Source organism: Syngnathoides biaculeatus, chromosome 14 (assembly GCF_019802595.1).
Source record: "Syngnathoides biaculeatus isolate LvHL_M chromosome 14, ASM1980259v1, whole genome shotgun sequence".
NCBI lineage: Eukaryota > Metazoa > Chordata > Actinopteri > Syngnathiformes > Syngnathidae > Syngnathoides > Syngnathoides biaculeatus.
Genome location: NC_084653.1, coordinates 755,001 through 778,075, shown reverse-complemented (window position 1 = coordinate 778,075; position 23,075 = coordinate 755,001). Strand labels below are relative to the sequence as shown.

The 23,075-nt window shown below is 43.4% G+C and overlaps 2 protein-coding genes across 11 annotated transcripts in view; one reads left to right on the top strand and one right to left on the bottom strand.

Annotated features, from left to right (window-relative positions):
- The window catches only part of ubxn4 (UBX domain protein 4), a 64,690-nt gene extending 49,530 nt beyond the window's left edge, over window positions 1–15,160 (bottom strand). For all 7 annotated transcript variants that reach the window (XR_009798051.1, XR_009798053.1, XR_009798052.1 and 4 more), the window contains exons 1-4: window positions 14,987–15,160; window positions 12,004–12,106; window positions 4,162–4,190; window positions 3,863–3,981 (exon numbers count right to left, since the gene is read on the bottom strand). Coding sequence is in view for 4 of the 7 variants with exons in the window: in XM_061840897.1 (XP_061696881.1) it covers window positions 3,863–3,981; window positions 4,162–4,190; window positions 12,004–12,106; window positions 14,987–15,071 (336 nt within the window). In the remaining 3 variants the exon portion in view is untranslated. The remainder of the gene's footprint in view (window positions 1–3,862; window positions 3,982–4,161; window positions 4,191–12,003; window positions 12,107–14,986) is intronic.
- Window positions 15,161–15,207: 47 nt separating this feature from the next.
- Window positions 15,208–23,075, top strand: part of rab3gap1 (RAB3 GTPase activating protein subunit 1) — a 230,181-nt gene continuing 222,313 nt past the window's right edge. The window contains exons 1-2 of one of the 4 annotated variants that reach the window (XM_061841834.1): window positions 15,208–15,441; window positions 15,527–15,582. In XM_061841834.1, coding sequence (XP_061697818.1) covers window positions 15,424–15,441; window positions 15,527–15,582 — 74 coding nt within the window. In that variant the 5' untranslated portion in view covers window positions 15,208–15,423. Of the gene's footprint in view, window positions 15,442–15,510; window positions 15,583–23,075 lie in introns of those variants that run through there. The other 3 variants (XR_009798163.1, XM_061841830.1, XM_061841832.1) reach the window with 3 other exon arrangements.

The following is a 23,075-nucleotide window of genomic DNA, read 5'->3' as shown; positions in this document are numbered from 1 at the left end:
TACAGTGTTTCGTGTTGAATTTGAATCTGAAATCAGTTATGAAGGAAACATTTGTTTTTTTTATTATCAGCAAAAATTGATCGCAAATTCCTGAATTTGCCGGAACAACCAGAGCACACAGTGGAAAATCCCGAGAAGAGTCATGACATAACAACAAGCTCACAAACATGGCTGCCGCTCGACACCAATGTGAGAATGACGATAAATTTTCTGATAATTCGAGCGATTAGCATGACTCTGAAGGGTCCCATGAAGACTGCGAAGAATACGAGCATTATAGAGGCCCAAATGTTATCAATTTGAGCCAGTTAGACAGAACACACATTCAAATGCAGAGAAAATAGCTGGCAGAGAAGGTGCCGAGTGGGCAGTCAGATCCAGGGAGGAGGACATGCTTCGTGTTGGAAACATTGACTGGTAAGTATTTGTGAAGTTGTTGTTTTGTTTATTTAGCCATAAACTGATAAATAGTAACGGCTTCGATATCCTGAATGTACATACAAAGTTTTCAGTGTTGTTTTAAAATTATACAAAGCCCGTGTATTTAGTCTAAGTTGGTATATTTTCACAAATTCGGATCTTAATGAACAAAATCTGTTTAAAAAATTGTGACGTTAATTTGAGAGGTCGGTGGTCAAAACATGCTTCACCATAATTATATTTTCACATGGTAAACTGATGCCTGCTGTGTCATCGTCCTCACGGAGACCTGGCATCAACTGAACATTCCCGATGCTAGCGTGCAGCTAGCAGGCTGCACACTCCACCGCTAGGATTGGACTGAAAACTCTGGCAAAAGCAGAGGTGGGTGACTGTGTGTACATCCATGATGAGGAGTGCAACACCGTGATGATCAAGAAACATTGTTCATCTGACGGAGTACATCTCAGTTAAATGCCAGCCCTTTTATGCTCGAGGGAGCCAACTGGACCCATCATCACGGCTGTTTATATCCCACTGGATGCGAGCGATAAAGCTGCACTCTTTCTAATCCTGAACATCATAAATGAACAGCAGCGGGGCCACTCCTAAGGCTTTCAGATCATAGCTAGGGACTTTAATCGGACCACTATGAAGAATGTTTCACCAGCATGTTAAAGGTCCAACAAGGGGTCAAAACACTTTCGGTCATGTGTACTCCAACATCAAGCGCCTCACCCCTCCCTCAAATTGGGAGTCAGACCAGATCTCCCTGCTCCTCATCCCTTTATTCATCCCCCTCAGGCCCAGATCCAAGCCCAGCAAAAAGACTAACAACCTGGCCAGAGTCTGCACTCAGTGAACTGCTGTCAACAGATAGTCCAACTATTTGTACACCAGAACCTGAACAGACACACTGGGGCAGTGATGGAGTACATCAGGTTCTGCATGGAAACACTCAGTATTTCCAGTGCTCCCATCACCCCCACCAGGCTCCAGAAACTCTCCACTTACTGTTCAGGAGCATGATATGAGGTGGTGCATGCTCCTGGCTGTGAACCCTATTAAGACTGCTGGAGTACCAGGCAAGTTACTGAGAGCATGTGCCCACCAGCTGTCCACCGTCTTCTGCAAACCTTCAACCTCTCACTGGCCCAAGTAGTCATCCCCACCTGTTTGAAATCTACAACAATCATTCCCACCCCTGAATGACGAGTGCCCGGTTTCACACCTGTCATTATGAAGTGCTTCGAGAGGCTGGTTCTCAAATACATCATAGACTGATTCCTCCCTAACTTCGACTTCCACCAGTTAGCATACCAGGCAAATAGATCAACAGAGGACGCCATCGGCACAACTCTGCACGCTGTGTTGAGTCACCTGGAACAACCACAGAGCTACGCTAGGATGCTCTTTATATATATATATATATATATATATATATATATATATATATATATATGCTCACCATAGCTGCGTGCTAAGCCTGTGTCTGTAGTCTCTCTACACCTTTGACTCTAGCCCATCCCACACATATAACATCATCGTCAAATTCGCTGATGACACAATAGTGGTCGGTCTTATCTCAAAGGGAGAGGAGGCTCCCTACAAAGAGGAATTTCAGAAGCTTACAACCTGGTGAACAGACAACAATATGGCACTGAACACTATAAAAACAAAGGAGATAATTGCGGACGTCAGGAGGAACAGAAGTGAAGCATCTCCGCTCTTCATCAACGGCAAGTGTGTGGATATCATCTGCACATTCAGATTCCTAGGAGTCCTGATTTCTAAGCACCTCTCCAGGACAAACATCACAGGGGCCATTAAAAAGGTTCAACAGCGTCTCTACTTCCTGTGTGTCCTTCGGAAGAATAATCTGGACACAAAGTTGTGACTGGCCTATTCCGCTCATCTATTGAGAGCCTGCTGACATAGTGTGTCTCTGTTTGGTAAGGGAGCTGCACTGAGGCAGACAGAGCAACACTTTAAAGGACAATCAAAACAGCACAGAAGATTGTTGGCTGCCCTCTTCCCTCCATGACAGACATGTATTCCTCTAAGTGCCTCAGCAGAGGTCAGAACATTAGTTTATCAAGGAGCTCCTGCTATCTGGAAGGTGGTACAGATTCACAAAAGCAAGGATCAATAGACGTGGAAGTTTTTTTCCGAGTGCCATTACCACCCTGAATTCTCACCTTTCCTCTAACCACGCTATTAATACAAAGGCACACTGATTTCGATATCTTGAGCTACGTATTTTATGCACTATGTTTCACACATGTATTTTTATTTATTTGAATTTTTTTTATTCTTACTTTTATATTCATTTTATGTAAGCATTCACTCAGGAGAGGCTCTCCAAATTTGTTGTGCAGTCATACAAAATTACAACAAATGGCATTCATTCTTTGTATTGTTATACCACCAAACCAGATTGTAATGGGGGAACATTGTACTGATTTGATGACTGTGTAGAGAACTCTTTCAACAGCTCCAGAAGCCACTCGAAGTGCATCCTATGCTGGGTCTTTTTGAAGATGGAGTTGATGTTAGTCTCTCAATTACAGTCCCTAAGAGACTGCAATTCCCAGGAACATGAGCATTGAAGTCCCTCAGAAGATGGAGGGAGTCCCCACCAGAAACTCTCTTGAGTACTCATCCGAGTGCGGGAAACTATCCTCCAACTCATTTATTCATCTTTGGTTTTCTGAGTCTTGCTTTTTCTGGTACCGCACCTAGGACCTTTTTGAGTGACTCTGCCAGTGCCATAAAGCCCTAGATAACTTACCTCCTTGGATCATTACAAAACAAACACCACTATGACAATAAGGCAATGGAAGGGAGGAGTTGAAGGTTCCCACTTTTTTTTTTTAAATAGAATATGAAACATTTTACCTGCTGATCTGACAGTATGATTTTCAAATATTTTCCAGTTAAAATGTGAAAAGTGTTGGGTACATAAGTGTTCCCCTTCATACCACCTTTTGTTATTACACCTGCTAGTATCTACCAATTGAGCAAATTTCTAGCAGATTTTTGTCAAAGTGTGATTGTTCCTTTTTCCAGTTTGTTAACAGGACTGCTATCAATATGTAGAATGGAGGTATTACTATGTTAGCCTCCGGTGAGTTGCTACTTAACCATCTCTCTGATAAGAAGGGCAGGCTCCATTTCCCGTAGCTTTTGAGGGATTTTCACATGGGCTTTTTGCAAAAGTCAATCATTGTAAACAGTTTCTATAGTTGGCCATTATAGTCACTTGCTTGCAGCTATATCATTGTTTTTGCATTGGAAACAGACAATTTAGCGAGGCTGTAGATGTCCTAGTCACACTTTTTAACAAAATAAAACCTGGGTTGAGCGGGATTTGAAAAATGGAAGAAGGATGGTGAACCAGAGTGAGATATGAAAATGTGCAGTCCAGAGTCGATGCACTTACTTGTTGTACTTTGTTGATTCGAATCTGTAGTTCTGTGGGAGACACACTTCCAGCAATGACCTCCAAAGGAATGCCATTTTCCCCAATAAAGAAACTTGAGGGAATGCACACCACTGGATCTTCATTAAGAGATTGTTAAGGAATATGTTCATAGCACATGCAATTTTCTACTGAAATGGATAAAAAAAACATCACCTGCACAAATATACATTTTTATTTCTCATTAACTTGATGCTGTACAGGACAATATGATTCCGTGGATTTTTTTGACAAGGAGAAGACCAATGACAAAAAGATACAAATCTGTGAAAACTGCACACAGGTATCACTGTTGTGAAAAGGCACAGAAGAGAAATCACAGAGCAACACATTAAATGTTACTTTTTATAACACAGGAACATATTTCAATCATGAAAAGGCAGGCGCCTCATTAGAAATCATCCAATATTCCATCAATGCATTTTCTTCTGCTTATCCTAGCTTGGGTCGCAGGGGTAATAGCTTTAGCAATGTAACCCGAGACCTCCCTCTCCCAAGCCACTTTGTCCAGCTTTGTCGGGGGACCCTGAGGCATTCCAATGCCAGCCGCAAGAAATAGTCTCTCCAGCCTATCCTGGGTTATTTCCAGGGTCTTCTCCTGGTGCAACATGCCCGAAAAACATCACAAGGGAGCCATCCAAATCATGTTCCCCCAGCCACCTCATCTGGCTCCTCCCAATGTGAAGGAGCAACAGCTTGACTCTGTGGCCCACCCAACTGGGCCCACCCAAGCAGTGCACTGTCAACACTGTGTATAGTGGGACGGGGAACTGCTGACCTCAACTTGGGATGTTGTGAGTCGGTGGGGAGAATACTTCGAAGACCTCCTTACTTCCACCAACATACCTTCCCATGAGCAAGCTGAGTCTGGGTGCTCTAGACGTGCTCTTCTAGCTCTGGGGTTGAGGTCACCGAGGTGGTTAAAAAGCTCCTTGGTGGCAGGGCCCCGGAGGTAGATGAGATTTGCCCAGAGTTCCTAAAGGCTCTGGATGTTGTGGGGCTGTACTGGTTGACACGCCTCTGCAACATTGTGTGGACTTCGGGGAAAGTCCCTCTGGATTGGCAGACTGGGGTGGTGTTCCCCATTTTTAAGAAGGGGAACCGGAGGGCGTGTTCCAACTATTGGGGGATAACATTCCTCAGCCTCCATGGTAAGGTCTATTCAGGGGTGCTGCAGAGGAGGGTCCGTCGGGAAGTCGAATCTCGGATTCAGGAGGAACAATGTGCTTTTTGTCCTGGCCGTGGAACAGTGGACCAGCACATTACCCTCCTCACAACCTTCAAGGGTGCACATGATCTCGCCCAACCAGTCCAAATGTGTTTTGTGGATTTGGAGAAGGCATTGGACCATGTCCCTCCAGGAGTCCTGTGTGGGGTCCTTTGAGTCTATGTGATCCCAAACCCCCTAATACAGGCTCTTTGGTCCCTGTACGACCAGTGTCAGAGTTTGATCCACATTGCCGGCAGTATGTCAGACTTGTTTCCGGTGAGAGTTGGACTCCGTCAAGGACTCCCTTTGTCACCTATTTGGTTCATAACTTTTATAGACAGAATCTCTAAGTGCAGTCGAGGCATGGAGTGTGACCGGTATGGTGGCCTCAGTATCGCATCTCTGCTCTTTGCAGACGATGGGTTAGGGTTAGGTTACGTATTTAGAGGTAGCTACGTCAAGCGTGATTCTGTATTGTTGAAGAGATAAAGCCCTTGAGTTCTGAGACAAAGACTTGCATGTAGTTATCGATACAGAATCAATATGACTGACATCAGATGTCCCGCACCACAGTGTGAACTCACATGGCCCTCAACCACAGCTCCCGAAGTTCTTCTCAAACTCCTCGACATTCACGAGAGGACCGCTCATCCAGCTCATGCCCCTACAACAGCACCCACGGCCACAGAGGCCAAACCCGAGAAGGTGAAACACCCAGTCATCTCTGCATCTGGAACAAGTGAAGAATGGACATATTGAGTATAAACAGGCCACATGCCTCACTGCCCAGGACATCATCTTCCAGCTCCTCGAGTACTGTGATGAGGCTGCAAAGATCTATCCAGGAGCTTCAACAACCTCACATCATATGATGAGACCACTCTTCTTGACCACATTGAGTCCCTCGAAGTCCTTCAAGAGAATGTGGTGGTTGCCCGACTACGACTTCCGCAAATGCGGAAGGACAGAGATGAACCAGCGAGAACCTTCTCTGCACGCATTAAAGGCCAAGCAAATGTGTGTCAGTACAACATCTCATGTGAGTGTGGAGCCAGAGCTATCATATAGTGATCAAAGGATCACAGACACCCTCAAAGTCAGTCTTGCAGATGATGATATCTGCCGCAACGTGCATGGCCAGGCCAATCAAGCGATGTCCCTCGATGAAACCATCCGCTTGATTGAAGCCAAAGAAAGCAGCAAGCATTCGGTCGGGAGATTCAATCCCACAGCTGTGCCCATGGCCATTGATGCAACAAGCAGCACATACAGGTAGATAGAGAGAAATCGACTTCAGGGCCGACCTCGAGAAAAATGTGCGGTCAAACACAACAATGCGGCTACTGTGGCAAAGAAGGACACAGCAGCAGGAAGCAAGACTGGACGAATCATTGCCCTGCCTTCGACCACACTTGCACCAACTGCAATATTCCACCATATTTTCAAAGTGTCTGCTATAAACCAAGACAGAGGCTGCACACCAATCAAAATAACTTCGAGGCCCTCTGCTCAATTGAACAACCGGCCAACACAATCATACTAGAACACCAGTGTATGATTCCCTGTGTGACTTGTGAGAAAAGCATGCATCCGCACCTCAACCGACTATCAGTGTCAAGATTCAGGTCCTCCCATCAGATGCCAAAGACTGAATCCACTCTGCGCAGTCCCACTGGAACTGCTACCATACTGGCAGTCGCAGACAAAGGCTGCCAATCATGTCTTGGTGGTACTTCCTTCGTGTGTCAGCTAGGTTTGAACACCTCCCACCTCAATGAAGATGAGGGCCGCAAACCAGGACCCAATTGGAATCGTGGGCGCCCTAATCACCATCACCAGCTTTACACAATGGATGCAGCCAAAAACAACACATCAGATTGTGTACATTTCCCAATCAGCAGACAAATTCTTCCTATCCGTGGAAGCCTGTAGGGATCTAGGCATTATACCCCACTTATTTTCCTCCATTGAGGCAGTGATAACAGACTCTGGTGCCGCACACACTGACAAGGTATCATCCTTGTACTGACACAATGGTATCAGTGACGAGCTCTCATCTGACGGTGGTCTGGAGTTAACATCCACAGCCACATTGGCATTCCTGGGGAGTTGATAAAGAAGTTATTACTATGTTAGTTATCATGATAAAAGTATATAATTACTACTATAGTTGCTGTTCGGATTGTTTTATCATGCGTTTGTTTCTGTTAGTCTTAGTCTGAATTGCTCTTTGTGAGCTGCATGCGTGTCTTGAAGTGTGACCCAGTGACACCTGGGAGGCGATGCATCCCAGCCGACCTCAAGATGATACTCCTGAACACTGGGAAGCGATGTCTCCATCCTGGCCTCAGCATGTTTCCCTTCTGATCTTAAGCAGATACTCCTCAACACTGGGAGGAGATAACGCCCTTCTACTGCAGGAGGATACCCCCAAATGCCATAAACATGTCTTTAAACAATGCCATGCTTTTTCTCTTGTGGGTTTATCAGGACACTCTTGCAGCCTTGAAGAAATATGTACTTTAGTGTTTATGTGCTGTTGGTGTAGCCATCTGTCACCATTTTCACTGAATAGCCATGTAACCTTTTGACCTGAGAATGCAATAAAAAAGAGCAGACAGGGACTACTACTTTGGCAGTGTGAGGTAGCGCACTCTCACAGTGTGTGCTCCGTCTGTACTGTGCATGAAAAGGAAATCTTGGTTGGTTTGAATTCACTCTCCTCAGGCTTGTCTTAGCTGTTTTTCTAGGAACACCTCTGACAGGAGTTCATCACCGCCTCTCGTCTGCAGCAACAGCAGGGCGGAAATTGGTGTGAAGACTATAAAGAGGATGATCATCGACAACACCAGTTGCGATGGTAGCCTTGACACGGATGCATTTCAACATGCCATCCTCCAATACTGCAAAACACCTGACAGGGACACATGGTTATCACCAGCGATGTGCATCTTCGGACGACCAGTCCGGGACTTCATCCCAATCCACTCAAGCAAGTACCGACCCCACAAGACATGGTAAGAGACTTTGAGCAACAGAGGAGAGGCTCTTAGGAATTGCCACATAAGGGATGCTGAAAGTCTGTCAGCTCACACCTGTGTCTTCCCCCCTCTAGCTGTCGGAGACTGTGTCCGCATCCAAAACCAAACCGGACCACACCCCACAAAATCGGACAAAACTGGAATCATTATAGAGGATCCGTCAGTTTGACCCATATCAGTCACTCACATTTGAAAAATGTACGGGTGTGGTCAATCATGCCCGCAGATATAATGTTGCGGCTGTGATTAGGGATGGAATCTTAAGACCTTAAACTAACTTACTGAGTTGTTGTATGTAGTTGTTACCTCATACCATAATCATAATTTAGTGACACTGCACAGACTGAGACAGACATTTTTAAAGAGGTCAATAGACGAATAATTCATATAATCAAATAATTTTATTTCATCATGATGTATTGTTATAATTAGCATAATTTATCGCAGTATCTATTGTCAATCCTTTGATGAAAGCTAGCAGTAGATGATCTATATCTTGCTAAAGCATGTAGAGGGGAAACATTTTCAACTTCAAGATAAGTACCATGGGAGAAAATGACCGTGCGCATTTAGATATATAGATACATTAGTCTAATGTTAGAACTTAGATCAAGTCAAAGTAAATCACAATCTCATACTTATCATAGTTAGATACTGAAACATAACCTATGTTATATCCCAGAAATGTTTTCAGTGGAACTGATTTTCCTTTGACACGGCTCATGATGTTGATGACTTTCAATGTAAATGTGCTCACAGTACGTGAAGAAGCTCCGAACATGTGCTTTTGACATAACTTCCAAACATGCTCAGTACGGTTAACTGCATTTCCATTTTCCGGGTGAATACTGATTATTTGGGAGCAGACTTGTTTTGTTAATGTTTATGAAATAAACAAAAATTAATGTCAAGAAAACACAAAATAAGCGACGTCTTTCAATATCTATTTTTTCGACTAGTAACAAATTTTACACGCATGATTTTTCGTGCCCAACTGTGCAGATTTGCGTGTGCGATGGCGCCCGGGCGGGAATGCGCTCGTCAAATGGGCAGTCATTCATGTTTGAAAAATGTACGGGTGTGGTCAGTCATGCTCGCAGATGTAGTTACGGGTGTGACCCACCAGTCTTGCCGGCAGATAAAGTTGCGGGTGTGTTTAGGGATGGACTCTCAAGACCTTAAAATAACCTACTGGATTAATATAACATAACTTTAAATTAAAAATAAAATAAACAAATACATAACTAAAATAGAAAACTAAAATTTCAAACTCAGAAATGATAATTTCCAATTTCAACTGATATTAGTAGAAAATGAAACGGTATTCAAAAATTTTCATCAATGAAAATTCTTGATGTGACAAACTTTATCTGAAGAAAAGTAAAATGCACTGGCCTGTCAAGGAATAAACACAAACAGTCTGTACCTGCAATGTTTTGAAAATCCTGAAAGTTTAGTTCAGCATTATGGCAACAAGCTAGCGATGCATTGGAACAAATATTCCTGTCAGCAATCATGATGTATTGCTCTGGGAAGGGGGGCACGCATCGCAGGACTGCCGTATAAGAGGCCAGCTTGCTGGAACACCCCTTTATATGTGTGGCCTTGACGTATTGGGCACACTTGAATCAAGCAACGAGGTGTCGTTTGCGTCTTTTTATTTTTTTTTGGGGGGGGCACACCGTCACACTGCCTCGTGATCGACCCAATGAGTACCCTTGGTGTAACTGAATTTCCGTTGACATGGCTCATTATGTTGATGACTTTCAACGTAAATATACTCGCAGTTCGTGAAGCAACTCTGAAAATGCGCTTTCAGCCTAACTTCCGTCCATGCACAGTACGGTTAACTTGCATTTCTTGTTTCCGGGAGAATACTAGTTGTTGAAGCAGGCTTGTTTAGTTTAGTAAACAACGTTTATGAAATAAACACCAAGACTACACAAAATAAGCGATGTCTTTCAATCTCTATTTTTTGTACTTGTAACAAATTTTACACGTGTGATTTTTCGTGCTTGACTGTGCAGATTTGCGAGCACGGAGGTGCGCGAGCATGATCACGCTCCTCACATGTGAGTGACTGAATGTGCGTGACTGCAATATGTAGTAAGAGTGAATGGGTTAGGAAGGGTGACTCTGTACAACAGGAGATTACTGCAACTATACCATCCAGTGATAGCCAGAGCCCCGCTGGCCACACTAGCCTCACCTTCTCCCACGACGGCATGGAGTGTGCTCACGGTCTCGACAACACCAGAGACGCCTACTCCCACGACAGACCATGAACCAATCAAGACCCTAGTGGTGCCACAGCCTGGAACTCCACCACCTTATGAACGACCCGGTGACGGTTTCATTGGCAACCCTGTGGTTCTCACTGAACAATCCGAGATACCAAAGGCTCCAACCAGCGAAATAGATAAGTCTCCACCCAAAGACACAACCTACATACCTCGTGCTTTAAGATTTCTACAGCCCTACCACAAACCTGGTCTGAAGGAGACCTTGCTATCTGAGAAACGTTTATGGAACAAATGACTTTGATGTTTTACATAAATTAGAGCCTAGCCGGCTTTCCTAGTTCCAGTTTATTACAGCTACAACTTAGTTTGGTCCCCTTGATTGACACAAACAACGTGTTATATAATTACTCTTTATCTCATTGGCAATGATTGTCCATTGTTAGCCTTTCTATCACCCCCACCAATTGCAGACCAACTGAGTACTCAGCCTTCGCGTTTATCCTATGCTTATCAGACAGAAACCATCCAAAGGCTTGGGGGAGGCATAGAGGATATTCAACTTTTCTATGTTATATGTTATGTATTTACAGGTACTTACCTCAAACATGATTTTGTATTGTGAAAGAAATAAAGCCCTTGAGTTCTAAGACAAAGACTTTCATGTAGTTATCTATAGACCATGGTCCTCAGTCGGAAAAGGTTGGCGTGCCCTCTCCAGGTCGGGATGAGATCCTGCCCCAAGTGGAGGAGTTCAAGTATCTTGGGGTCTTGTTCACGAGTGAGGGAAGAATGGAGCGGGAGATTGACAGACAGTTCGGTGCAGCATCTGCAGTCTTGCGGACTTTGTATTGGTCTGTTGTCATGAAGAGGGAGCTAAGTCGAAAGGCGAAACTCTCAATTTACCAGTCGATTTACGTTCCTACCCTCATCTATGGGCACAAACTGTGGGTCATGACCGAAAGAACAAGATCCCGGATACAAGCGTCTGAAATGAGTTTCCTCCGCAGGGTGTCCGGGCTCTCCCTTAGAGATAGGGTGAGAAGCCCGGTCATCCAATGTCGAGCCGCTGCTCCTCCGCATTGAAAGGAGCCAGATGTGGTGGCTTTGGGCATCTGATTCGGATGCTTCCCGGACGCTTCAAAACTATGTCCATAAAAATTATGAACCGAATTGGTGGCAAACTGCAGCCTGGGGCAAGCCCAACACTGACCTGAAACGAGTCCGAAATGTTCTTTTTAAAAGGCGGACCACCACCCCAGTCTGCCAATCCAGCGGGACTGTCTTTGATGTCCACGTGATTGTGCAGAAGCATGTCAACCGGGACACCACCACAACTTCCAGAGCCTTTAGGAATTCCAGGCGAATCTCATCTATTATTTGGGCCTTGCTACCGAGGTGACCTCAACCCCAGAGATAGGAGAGCTCCATTCAGAGCCTCAAGACTTTCCTTCCTCACGGGAAGGAGTGTCGGTGGAATTGAGGTCTTCAAAGTATTATCCCCACTGACTCACAGCGTCCCCAGTTGAGGTCAGCAGCCCCTTATCAACTTTACATAGTGTTGAGCCATTTAATTACGATCATGTAAAAACGATGAATTTAGTACAGTACCTCTTGGCATCAACTTTAATGGCCACACAGCATTTTTGAGTCATCTCTGAGACATCGTCATCCTCCCAGCTAGCCACCAGGTTTTGTGACTGTTCATCTTCACCTATGAGCAGTCAATAAAGATGAATTTACTTTTTACATAATTGTTAAATATAACCAAACACAAAAGTTGAACAAGGACCACTGTTTACTTGTTGGTTATTGCAGATGTTTCACTTGGCCGCTGTCCAGCTGCATTTCAGAGCAAAGGAGACATGCCCAAGGCAGAGGACTCAAGTCATATGAACTGACTTAGATAAAGTATTTTGTGTTAATATGAGGAATGGGTGAGTACCAATAGGAGCCTTATTTTAAGGTATCGGGTACTCATGAAGGTTGCTGGACCTACCATTGATACTTTATGCAAAAAAAATTTCATGCTGAGTATTTCCTCTGTAACAACGAAAGAAAGGTCTGAGTTCACAATTGTCATTGTGTTAATTGCAATTTTATATCAAAAGTACTAATCGCATCAGTACTCTCTATTGCTGTGTACTCGAGACTGAATACTCGTACTGGTATCATTCTAAAAAATGTAGTGCAAAGATTCTCAAAAAACATTTCCTATAGATTGTCTTATTCTGTTGTTCTCATTGTGATTCAAAATTGATTTAGTATGCATGTGGTAGAACTCAGTAGACGGCTCCAATTATCTTGTCTTGTTTCAAATGTGGTGTATCACACTTTTTCAAGCGATCAATCACCCAAATGTTTTATTAGATTTAGTACTGTGGCACTTTCATTGTTAAAAAGCAACACAAAGTTAATAAAATCACAAAAGACAACACATCCCTCTCACCCACCCAAAGTATCAGAAGTAGTGAGTTTCAAAAGATGGCTAAATACATAAAATGGCTGCTGTGACTTTCTGAATGGGATGAGAGCTTCAAATAATTAGACATAAGTGCTATTTTAGTTGTACTGTTTTTTAGACTTTGGATGAATTTGATCGGGGTGATTGGATCTGCCAATAATTGCCATATTTTGCTGATAGCCCATTCGGTTTTGGTGTCATGATTCACCTAATTCAATTGATCGGCTCCAAAGAAGACATTTACGACGTGTCGCCGTCCTTCACTGTGTAAATGAGCCCAAAAGTTAGTTTATTTTTCTATTGTACGTTGTAATCATATTTTTTTTTGTGCCGTTTGTCGTTGAACTGCAAATACCTGACAGTCAAAATAGTAAAAAAAAAATGTAGAGACCAAACAGCTGAGACACAACATGTAATGTGCAGATCAGAGTGCAAGACAAATTTGCTCTTTCACGATTGCACTTTGTCAAAATAATGTAAAAAACCTTGCATTCCAATACTACTGCATCCTGTTTTTTTTTTTTTACAATCACAGAGCTTTATCTTGTTAAATGCGACCAGATACACTCATTACACGGGGATGACAATGCGAATGGATCGTGCTGACTGAATAAAAAAAATATGGGGGAAAAAAATGTGTTGTTGGTCACTGGTCCTCAGGACAGAGAAGAATATAGTTTTAATGATATGGGTTCCAAGCAGGCAACAAAACCTTACATAACCTAGCCCTTGCGGTTGTTAGTAAACATCTGCCGTTCTGTTGCAAGCAGCTGACCAGCGCAGCGAATTCAAACACTTTATGAGCTAGGGCTCATACTTTACAATTAAAAAATATCACAGTACACCAACAAACAAAAATGCCACAAAAAGTAGATCCATTAATTTCTTTATGTATTTACTGGCCTCTAATAGACCATTTATTTGTTTTGTCTGTCACTATGCCTCACTTGAAAAAAATAGATGAACAAAGACACGTTTTTTAATTGTAAATGTATATATTTTTATTATTAAGTCCTGAAGTATATAAAGTAAATGAACAGGTCATTTATATTGACTAATTGCTCAATCTTGTGATTGAATCAGTTTCCTTTTTTTTTTTTTACTTGTTGATCAGCCAAAAAAATCCTGACTGTGGAAAGCCCAATGTTTTTGTTTCTTCCATCATTCAGTTTTCTGAACCTCTAATTTTCATGAGGGTCGTAGTCGGGTGTGCTGGCGCCTATTTCACCTGACTTTGAAAGAGTAGTGGGCTATATCTAAACTGGTTCCTACCCAATCACAGCTGTTTTTGTCCGTTTTATTTATTTATTACCTTTGTTTTGTTATTGAACTTCAGAAAAGCTTGGGATATGTCACCGCTCTCACACGCAGTTTAATACATATTGGATGGTGGAATAAAAACATTTGCATAATTTCAAGTACTTACTTTATATTAGGTGTATCTTCACACAGATACAATTGTTTTTAAATTGTTCATTAAGTGTTGTTTAACAGAATAATATTATTACAGTGTTTGTGACTCAAAAAGTGTACAGCAGTCAGTGAGTCATCATATGTATAGGTTTCCAATTACACCGTCTTGTGTGTCACAGAGGTCAGAGAACACAAGTGATAGGTGAAGCGTGTTATCCGATTGGTCTCAGGACAGAGGTGACATCATTGGAAACCAATCCATTGACAAATGTCATAAACGTCTTTTGTTACTTTTGTAGTAACTGAAATAAATCCTTTATTGGTATTTGACGACATAATTTATATAAGATTTTGTATCCAAGGCAATTTACGGTGATAAACAAATCACATGTTCAGGTTTTAAGTTAGAAACCAAGTTATGCAGCGCTTTACTGTAATATCTAGTTTACACAGATATCAAAATTTTAAGGCCGTGTAAATTTTAAAAATTGAGGTTGTCCCGACCACAAACGATCGCTGACGTTATTTTAGTACACAGTTTACGCAGACAACATAATCTTACTTAATTTTGAGGTGCAGACATTTTTAAACTACAGGTTATGTGTCGTAATCCTCTTTGTAGGCCAACACGCAAAGTATCCACTCATTTCGAGTTGAAAAGCTGCTAGGATATTTGATGGAGGAAAAAAAAAACATGAAAAAATTACAATTACATACCTATAATGACGATGACAAAGATGAGCTTTTTCTGTTTAACCAAATTAATGGCATCGGGTATGGACCCGTCAAACCAAATCATCATTTTAATGGTTGAAAATAACTACCGCTAGTGCTACTGTTTGTTTCCTACTTCTCCCTCTCGCTGTTTCTATTTCCTATTTCGCTCTCTCTCTCTCTTCTCTCTCTCTCTCTCTCTTCTCTCTCTCTCTCTCCTCTCTCTCTCTCTCTCTCTCTCTCTCTCTCTCTCTCTCTCTCTCTCTCTCTCTCTCTCTCTCTCTCTCTCTCTCTCTCTCTCTCTCTCACACTCACACTCACACTCGCACACTAACACTAACACACTCTCTCACTCTTTCTCGCTCTCTCGAGCTCGAGCTCACGAGCTAGATCCGTTGAAGGAGAAGAAGAAGACAACGAAGAAGAAGATAAACGTCAAAATGGCTGCTGTCACTGACGTGAGTAAAGATACATTGGCACAAGCTATAAAATGAAAATAACGTGTGTGTAGCCTGTGGTTAAACTTATTTTCTTCTATTACAGTCCGAAACAGAGGTGTTCGAGATAACAGATTTCACCACAGCGTCTGAGTGGGAAAGGTATTGTACTACATTGCTTCGGTTATACATATTGTTGGCAACTCCCTGGACATGATGCCGAACCGTCCCCCAGATATAAGGTGTATGTTTGAGTAAAACGTGGAAAGTCAGTAAGTATCAGCAATGTATTTGTAATACAGAATTACAAGAGTAAAATAAATACATGTCATGCTTAATTTCAAACTGTATAAATTAATATCTAAAGCAGAACATGATACGCATTTCTGCAAACATTGGTAGTAGTAAGCCTACGGCAGCCACTCACATTTGAAAAATGTACAGGTGTGGTCAGTCATGCCCGCAGATATAAAGTTACGGGTCTGATGAGGGATGGAATCTCAACTTAAAAACACTTACTGAGTTGTTATATCCAAGTATGTAGTTGTTTCATAATACTATAATCATAATTTGAGTAACTCTTCAGATAATCAAATCATTTTATTTAATCATGATGGATTGAGGGGGCACGGTGGTTCAGCTGGTAAAGCGTTCGCCTCACAGTTCTGAGTGCCAAGTTCAATCCCGGACCTGCCTGTGTGGAGTTTGCATGTTCTCCCCGTGCCTGCGTGGGTTTCCTCCGGGCACTCCGGTTTCCTCCCACATTCCAAAAGCATGCAACATTAATTGGACATTCTAAATTGCCCCCAGGTGTGATTGTGAGTGCGGCTGTTTCTCGACGTGCCCTGCAATTGGCTGTGCAATAAGTTCAGGGTGGACCCTGCCTCCTGCCCGTTGACAGCTGGGATAGGCTCCAGTACTCCCCGCGACCCTCGTGAGGATAAGCGGTGATGTAAATGGATGTATGGATGATGTATTGTTATCAGGGTTCGTGCGGGTCAGGGAATTTCTGGAATATCATGGAAAGATACGTTGCCTTTTCCAGGTCTTGGAAAGTCCGGTAAATAAAAAATATTTGGCTTGGGTCAGGGAGTGTCATGCAATTTTCAGTCAATGTGACTTGACTAGCACAATCGCACTCACAATCGCACTCTTAATTCTGCACAGTCGACCACGAAAAAACCACGCGTGTAAAATTTGTTACGAGTGGGAATACATAGACATTCTCAGCACTCTTCAAAACCAATCCAGCAGTGAACCACAGCTTGACTTTTTTTTTTTTTTTCCCCAATCAAGCTTGATCTCCAATACTCACTGGAGCAGTTTACAACTGAATGTCAAACGACTGGGATAAGAATCAGCACCTCCAAATCTGAGACCATGGTCCTCAGTCGGAAAAGTGTGGCGTGCCCCCTCTGGGTCGGGGATGAGATCCTGCCCCAAATGGAGGAGTTCATGTATCTTAGGGTCTTGTTCACTCGTGAGGGAAAAATGTAGTGACAGACAGATCGGTGCAGCATCTGCAGTGATGCGGACTTTGTATCGGTCTGTTGTGGGAAGAGGGGCAAATCAAGCCGCCAGTGATCTTCTGGGCGCTGTTGATCACTCTTTGCAGAGGATACCTGTCCGCTGCTGTGCATCCAGCATACCACACTGTGATGCAGTATGTGAAGATGCTCTGCACAGTGGTACTGTCGAAAACCTGCAGCAGGTTAGCTTCCAAGTTGTTTTTCCTGAGCACTCTCAGGAAGTGGAGTCGCTGCTGGGCCTTTTTCACCACCGCGGTGGTATTTACAGTCCAGATGAGTTTGTCCGTGATGCAGACTCCCAGAGATTTGAAGGAGTGGAACCTCTTTACACACTCCCCATTGATGGACAGTGGAACTGGGTCGACATTGCAGTCCCAGAAGTCCAGGTTGATTTCCTTCGTCTTTGTGATCGTCAGTGTAAGGTTGTTTGCAGAACACCACTTTGACAGTTTTCCAATCTTGTCTCTGTAGGCATACTCGTATCCTTTTTTTGATGAGCCTGATCACCGTGGTATCTTCAGCAAAGTTGATAATGGAGTTTGTGTGATGGGCTGGTATGCAGTCATATGTGTACAGAGAATATAGCAGAGGGCTCAGTGCACAGCCTTGGTGGGGACCCGGTGCTGATTGAGGTAGAGAGGTGTGGGCCAAGTCTGACATACAGTGGACGGTTTGTGAGGAAGTCTTAAATTCAGCAGCAGATGGAAGGAGATAGTCCAAATCGGGAGAGTTTGTCAACCAAAATGCCTGAGATGATGGTATTAAAGGCCGAACTAAAATCTATGAAACGTACCCAGACATAGTTCCCTTGGCATTCCACGTGGCTCAGTGCAGTTTGGAGAGCTATTGTGATAGCATCCTTGGTGGACCAGTTTCCTCCGTAGGCAAACTGGTAGGGTCGAGTGAGGGAGGAAGTGAGGCCCTTATGCAGCGTGCAACCAGCCTCTCAAAGCCTGTCATGATCGCAGGTGTGAGTGTAACAGGCCTGTAATCATTTAGACTGTCAATGGCTGCTTTTTTCTGGGTTGGGGATAATTGTTGCAGATTTCAGGCAGGAGGGAATGGTTGATTGTTGCAGGGATCTGTAAAGAGTTTTGTGTAAACACCCTTCAACTGATCAGCACAGGCCTTCAGTACCTTCCCCGGCACGCCATCTGCGCCAGAAGCTTTTCTGGTGTTTACAGTTCTGAGCACGCCTCTCACTTCATGTTCTTGAAGCGTCACTGTGCTGCTGATGGGAGGTGGTTGTGATGAGTCTGTTAATCTCAATACGGGCAAGGAAATGGTGTTGTAATCCCTCCCACATCTTTTTTGTGTTGTTTTCTGTGAAGCACTCCTCAATATTTTTTCTGTAGGCCACCTTGGCCACTCTGATGCCCCTCTTTAAGTCAGCTCTAGCGGCACTGTACTGTGCCTTGTCTCCTGATCTGAAGGTTGCATTGCGGCATCTCAGGAATGGCTTAGTCTCTTGGGTCATCAAGAGTTTTTGGTTGGGGAACACCCGGATATGTCTATTTACAGTCACAGTGTCTATACAGTTTTTGATGTAAGACAGAACAGTATCTGTGTGTTCCTGGAAGTTCTAGTGTTGAAATAATTCCTAAACAATGCATGAAAAACAGTCCTGCAGTTGAGAGAGTCTATTCTCAGGCCATGTTATAATTGTCTTTGTTTGAGGCCTTATTTGTTTATTTAGGGGGATGTATGTAGGCGTTAGAGTGACGCAGACATCGTCAGATCCAGCAAGATGGGTGAGGGGGGAAGGCTGGTATGCATGTTTAATGTTGGAGTAAACATGGTCCAGGGTTTTGTCTCCTCTGGTGGGACTCATCACATACTGGACACATTTGGGTAAGACAGTCTTTAAACATGCTTGGTTGAAGTCACCAGCAACAATCAATACCCTGTCGGGGCGGGCGAGCTGCTGTTTGTTTACAGTCACGAGCAGACTGCTAAGTGCTGCGCTAACGTCAGCATCCGGCAGGATATAGACCGCTACCACAATGACTACTGTTAGCTCCTTCGGTAGGTAAAAGTGTCTGCATGAGACTGCAAGGACCTTGAAATCTCGTACAATTACCTCTAAATCAGGAAAACAGTGGGTGTCGATGATTCTACTGTTAGAACACCATTCGTTGTGCACATAGACACCAAGCCTGGGTGTCTGGTCTTACCGGAGACTTTGGTTCTGTCATGTCGACGTAGCGTGCGGCCTGCTAGCAAAACTGCAGCATTGGGAATTCGCAGGTGTAGCCACGGCTCTGTGATGAAAATATTACTGCAGTTCCGGACAAAGCTGGTCATAGTTAGTTGTAATTCCAATTCGTCCATTTCGAAGATGATGGATCTTGCGTTGCTCAAGAAGATGCTTGGAAGTGCAGGTCTGTGAGGTTGCTTCCTTAGCTTAGCACCCAGGCCCGCCTCATTTTTGCTTACGTTCCCTGCGCCTTCTCTGTCGCTTGCTGAGAGTGGCTATCCATGGAGATCCCGGTGGTCTTGCAATGTCCTCCGGAATATTGTACACCTTTTGGTATTCCTTTGTTATTGATAAATAATGGTTGGAAGCTGTTTGTGACTGTGGCTTTACAGTAATCTACATGTAGCGCATTTGATTTAGATACCTTCTAGACTGAATGCAGAAACATTATTTGACGAACATCAACTCCTTCCTCAAAAAAGCCCAGCAAAGGATACACTTCTTGCAGCTTCTGAGGAAGCACGGCCTGTCATATGAGGTGCTGAGACAGTTTTACACAGTGGTCATCCAATCAGTACTGTGTACCTCCATCACAGTCTGGTTTGGGGCAGCCACAAAAAAGGACAAACTCGGACTGCAATGGACAATCAAAACAGCTGACTGGATTATCGGCACCACTCTACCCACTATTGAGGATTTAGATGCAACGCCAACTAGGTTCAGAGCAGTCAGGATCCTTTCGGATCCTCCACATCATGGCCACCAGCTCTTCCAGCTCCTTCCATCACAAAAGCACTACAGATCATTGCTAATCAAAACTAGCAGGCATTCAAACCATTTTTTCGCTCTGGCAATTATGTCACTAAATTCTTGATCAGCAAATTTACTATTTTCTGCCTTGTGCTATTGTTGGTACACTCACTCACATCCTGCTGGTTCAATTAATATTCGTATTAATAATATATTTTGGAGACTATCGCACAATTGACGATGGACAATCCGTGATGAACACACAAGTCCAGTAACGGAACACCACTCGGGTTCCGATTGAAGGGCTTCTACCAGCAGGACATGCCCCGTGCCCATACCCCAAAAAGCACCAAAACCTTGTTTGATGCCCATGTCATCATACTGATTGTCTGGCCAGCCAACATGCTAGATCTAAACCCCATGGATACTAAATGGGGTATTATCAAGAAAATAAATGAGGGGCAACAGACCCCAAAACACCTGACAGCAAACATCAAGCCAATCTGCGCTTCCATAACGGCAAGATAATTCCACAGAGTGACTGCCTCTTGCCGCGGTGCATTGGGGCAATGATTACAAACATGAAGCGATTCCCCAGTATTGAAGATGAATGTATCCTTTTGACAGTACTATATTTTGACAGATTTTAATGTGACAGCTGTTTTTTTTGGGTGCAAAAACTAAAGTTATTGATTTCTTCTCAGTACAGTGGTTCCTCAATTTGGTAAATTCATTTCCAAATTGTACATGTAAATAGCTTAATTCCTTTCAAACCCCCTTACCCCCCGCCAAAAACACATATTCAAAGTACAAAATGTAAAGAATAATAAAAATTATGTTCATTTACGTTTGGCTTTCGGCAACTATGTGAAGAGAAGGTTGAGTGACAAGCAAAAGGCATCGTGGGGGACAGAGGAGAAAGCAAACCTTTGATAGCCTAGAGTCAACATAAGTACGAATGTATGCACGCACAAAACTTAATTCCACGAAAGTTTTTTAGGGCCCGTTGTGAAGAAAGCTGAATAGACTGATAAAAAAGTTTTACTTTTCAAGCTTGTCGCAGTGTGTGAAAACGGTGACACTTGAGTGTCCAATGCAAACGAACAGCATCATGGGTAAAGATTGACATTCCCCCAAGCCAATGGATGCCAGAAAAATGCACTGGCAATAGCCAGTGGGAGGGCAATGCTTTTGCACCACACAAACCAAGATACAGGATGTTCATGTTTGGTGGAATTTGGGGGCTGTTAATCCAGCGCCTATTTTTTCCTTTCGTATCCTGAATTTTTTTTCTCCTGAGAAGGCATTTCTCAGAATTTTTCATGACTGGAGATGTTTGTCAGTCGAAGTACCACTGTATTCCAATTTTTTAAATTCCTGATCTTGTGTTTTAAGTATTGGAATCTCAAATCATGCAAAAATAAACAAATCCTTTTTTATTATTATTATTTAGTCTATGAATCTATAATTCATGAAACTATATAACTTTAATGGATTTATGGAAATCATTAAACATCTGATTTCCCTGATATTCTACTATTTTTGGAAAGGGTCAACATGTCCCCTTTAATGTTCCAGGTGTTTAGATAGTTCAGGCCAATTTTGAAATCAATTGGATAAATGGTCTAGGACAGTGTTCCCCAACCTTTTTTGCGCTGTGCACCTGTCTAAAGAAGGCATGTTTCTCACAGACCAGATACGTGTTTGTGCGTGTATGTATGTTTGTATGTATGTATGCATCTTCTTTTTCTTTCGGCTTGTCCTGTTAGTGGTCACCACAGCGTGTCATCTTTTTCCATTTAAGCCTATCTCGTGCATCCTCCTCTCTAATACCCACTGTCCTCATGTCCTCCCTCACAACATCCACCAACCTTTTCTTTGGTCTTCCTCTCGCTCTTTTGCCTGGCAGCCCCATCCTCAGCACCCTTCTACCAATATACTCACTCACTCGCCTCTGAACATGTCCAACCATCAAAGTCTGCTCTCTCTCACCTTGTCTCCAAAACATCCAACTTTGGCTGTCCCTCTAATGAGCATTTCTAATCTTAACCACCCTGTTCACACCAAGCAAGAACCTCAGCATCTTCATTTCTGCTACCTCCAGCTCTGCTTCCTGTTGTTTCTTCAGAGCCACCGTCTCTTATCCGTATATCTTAGCCAGCCTCACCACTGTTTATAAACTTTGCCCTTCATCCTGGCGGATACTCTTCTGTCACATAGAACACCAGAGACCTTCCGCCAACTGTTCCACCACGCTTGGACCTGTTTCTTCACTTCCTTACCACACTCTCCATTGCTCTGTATTGTTGACCCCAAGTATTTGAAGTCGTCCACCTTCGCTATCTCTTCTCCCTGGAGTTTCACTCTTCATCCTCCGCCCTTCTCATTCACGCGCATATATTCTGTTTTACTCCGGCTAATCTTCATTCCTCTCCTTTCCAGTGCGTACCTCCATCTTCCTAATTGTTCCTCCACCTGCTGCCTGCTTTCACTGCAGATCACAATATCATCTGCGAACATCATGGTCCAAGGGGATTCCAGTCTAACCCTGTCTGTCAGCCTATCCATTACTACCGCAAACAGGAAGGGGCTCATCATCTTTAGTCCTCTGTAGTTTCCACAGTTCTGAACATCGCCTTTGTTCTGAAAAATGGGAACTAGCACACTTTCCCTCCATTCTTCTGGCATCTTCCGCTCGTATTCTATTGAATAAGTTGGTCAAAAACTCACCAAATTGCTTCCAAACCTCCACTGGTATGTCATCGGGATCAACTGTCGCTCCATTTTTCATTCTGTTCAGTGCCTTTCTAACTTCTACCTGACTAATCAAAGCCACTTCCTGTCATTCACGCTTGCCTATTGTACTCTACCTTCTTTCCCATTTTCTTCATTCATTAACCTCTCAAAGTACTCTTTCCATCTACTTAATACACGACTGGCACCAGTCAACATTTTTCCATTGCTATCCTAATCACCTTTACTTGCTGCACATCCTTCCCATCTCTGTCTGGCCACCCTTTAGAGCTCCTTTTCTCCTTCTTTCGTATCCAACCTGGAGTACATGTCGTCATATGCCTCTTGTTTAGCCTTTGCCATCGCTAGCTTTGCTCTATGACGCATCTCAACGTATTCTTTACGACTCTCCTCAGTCATCTCCGTGTCCCACTTCTTCTTCGCTA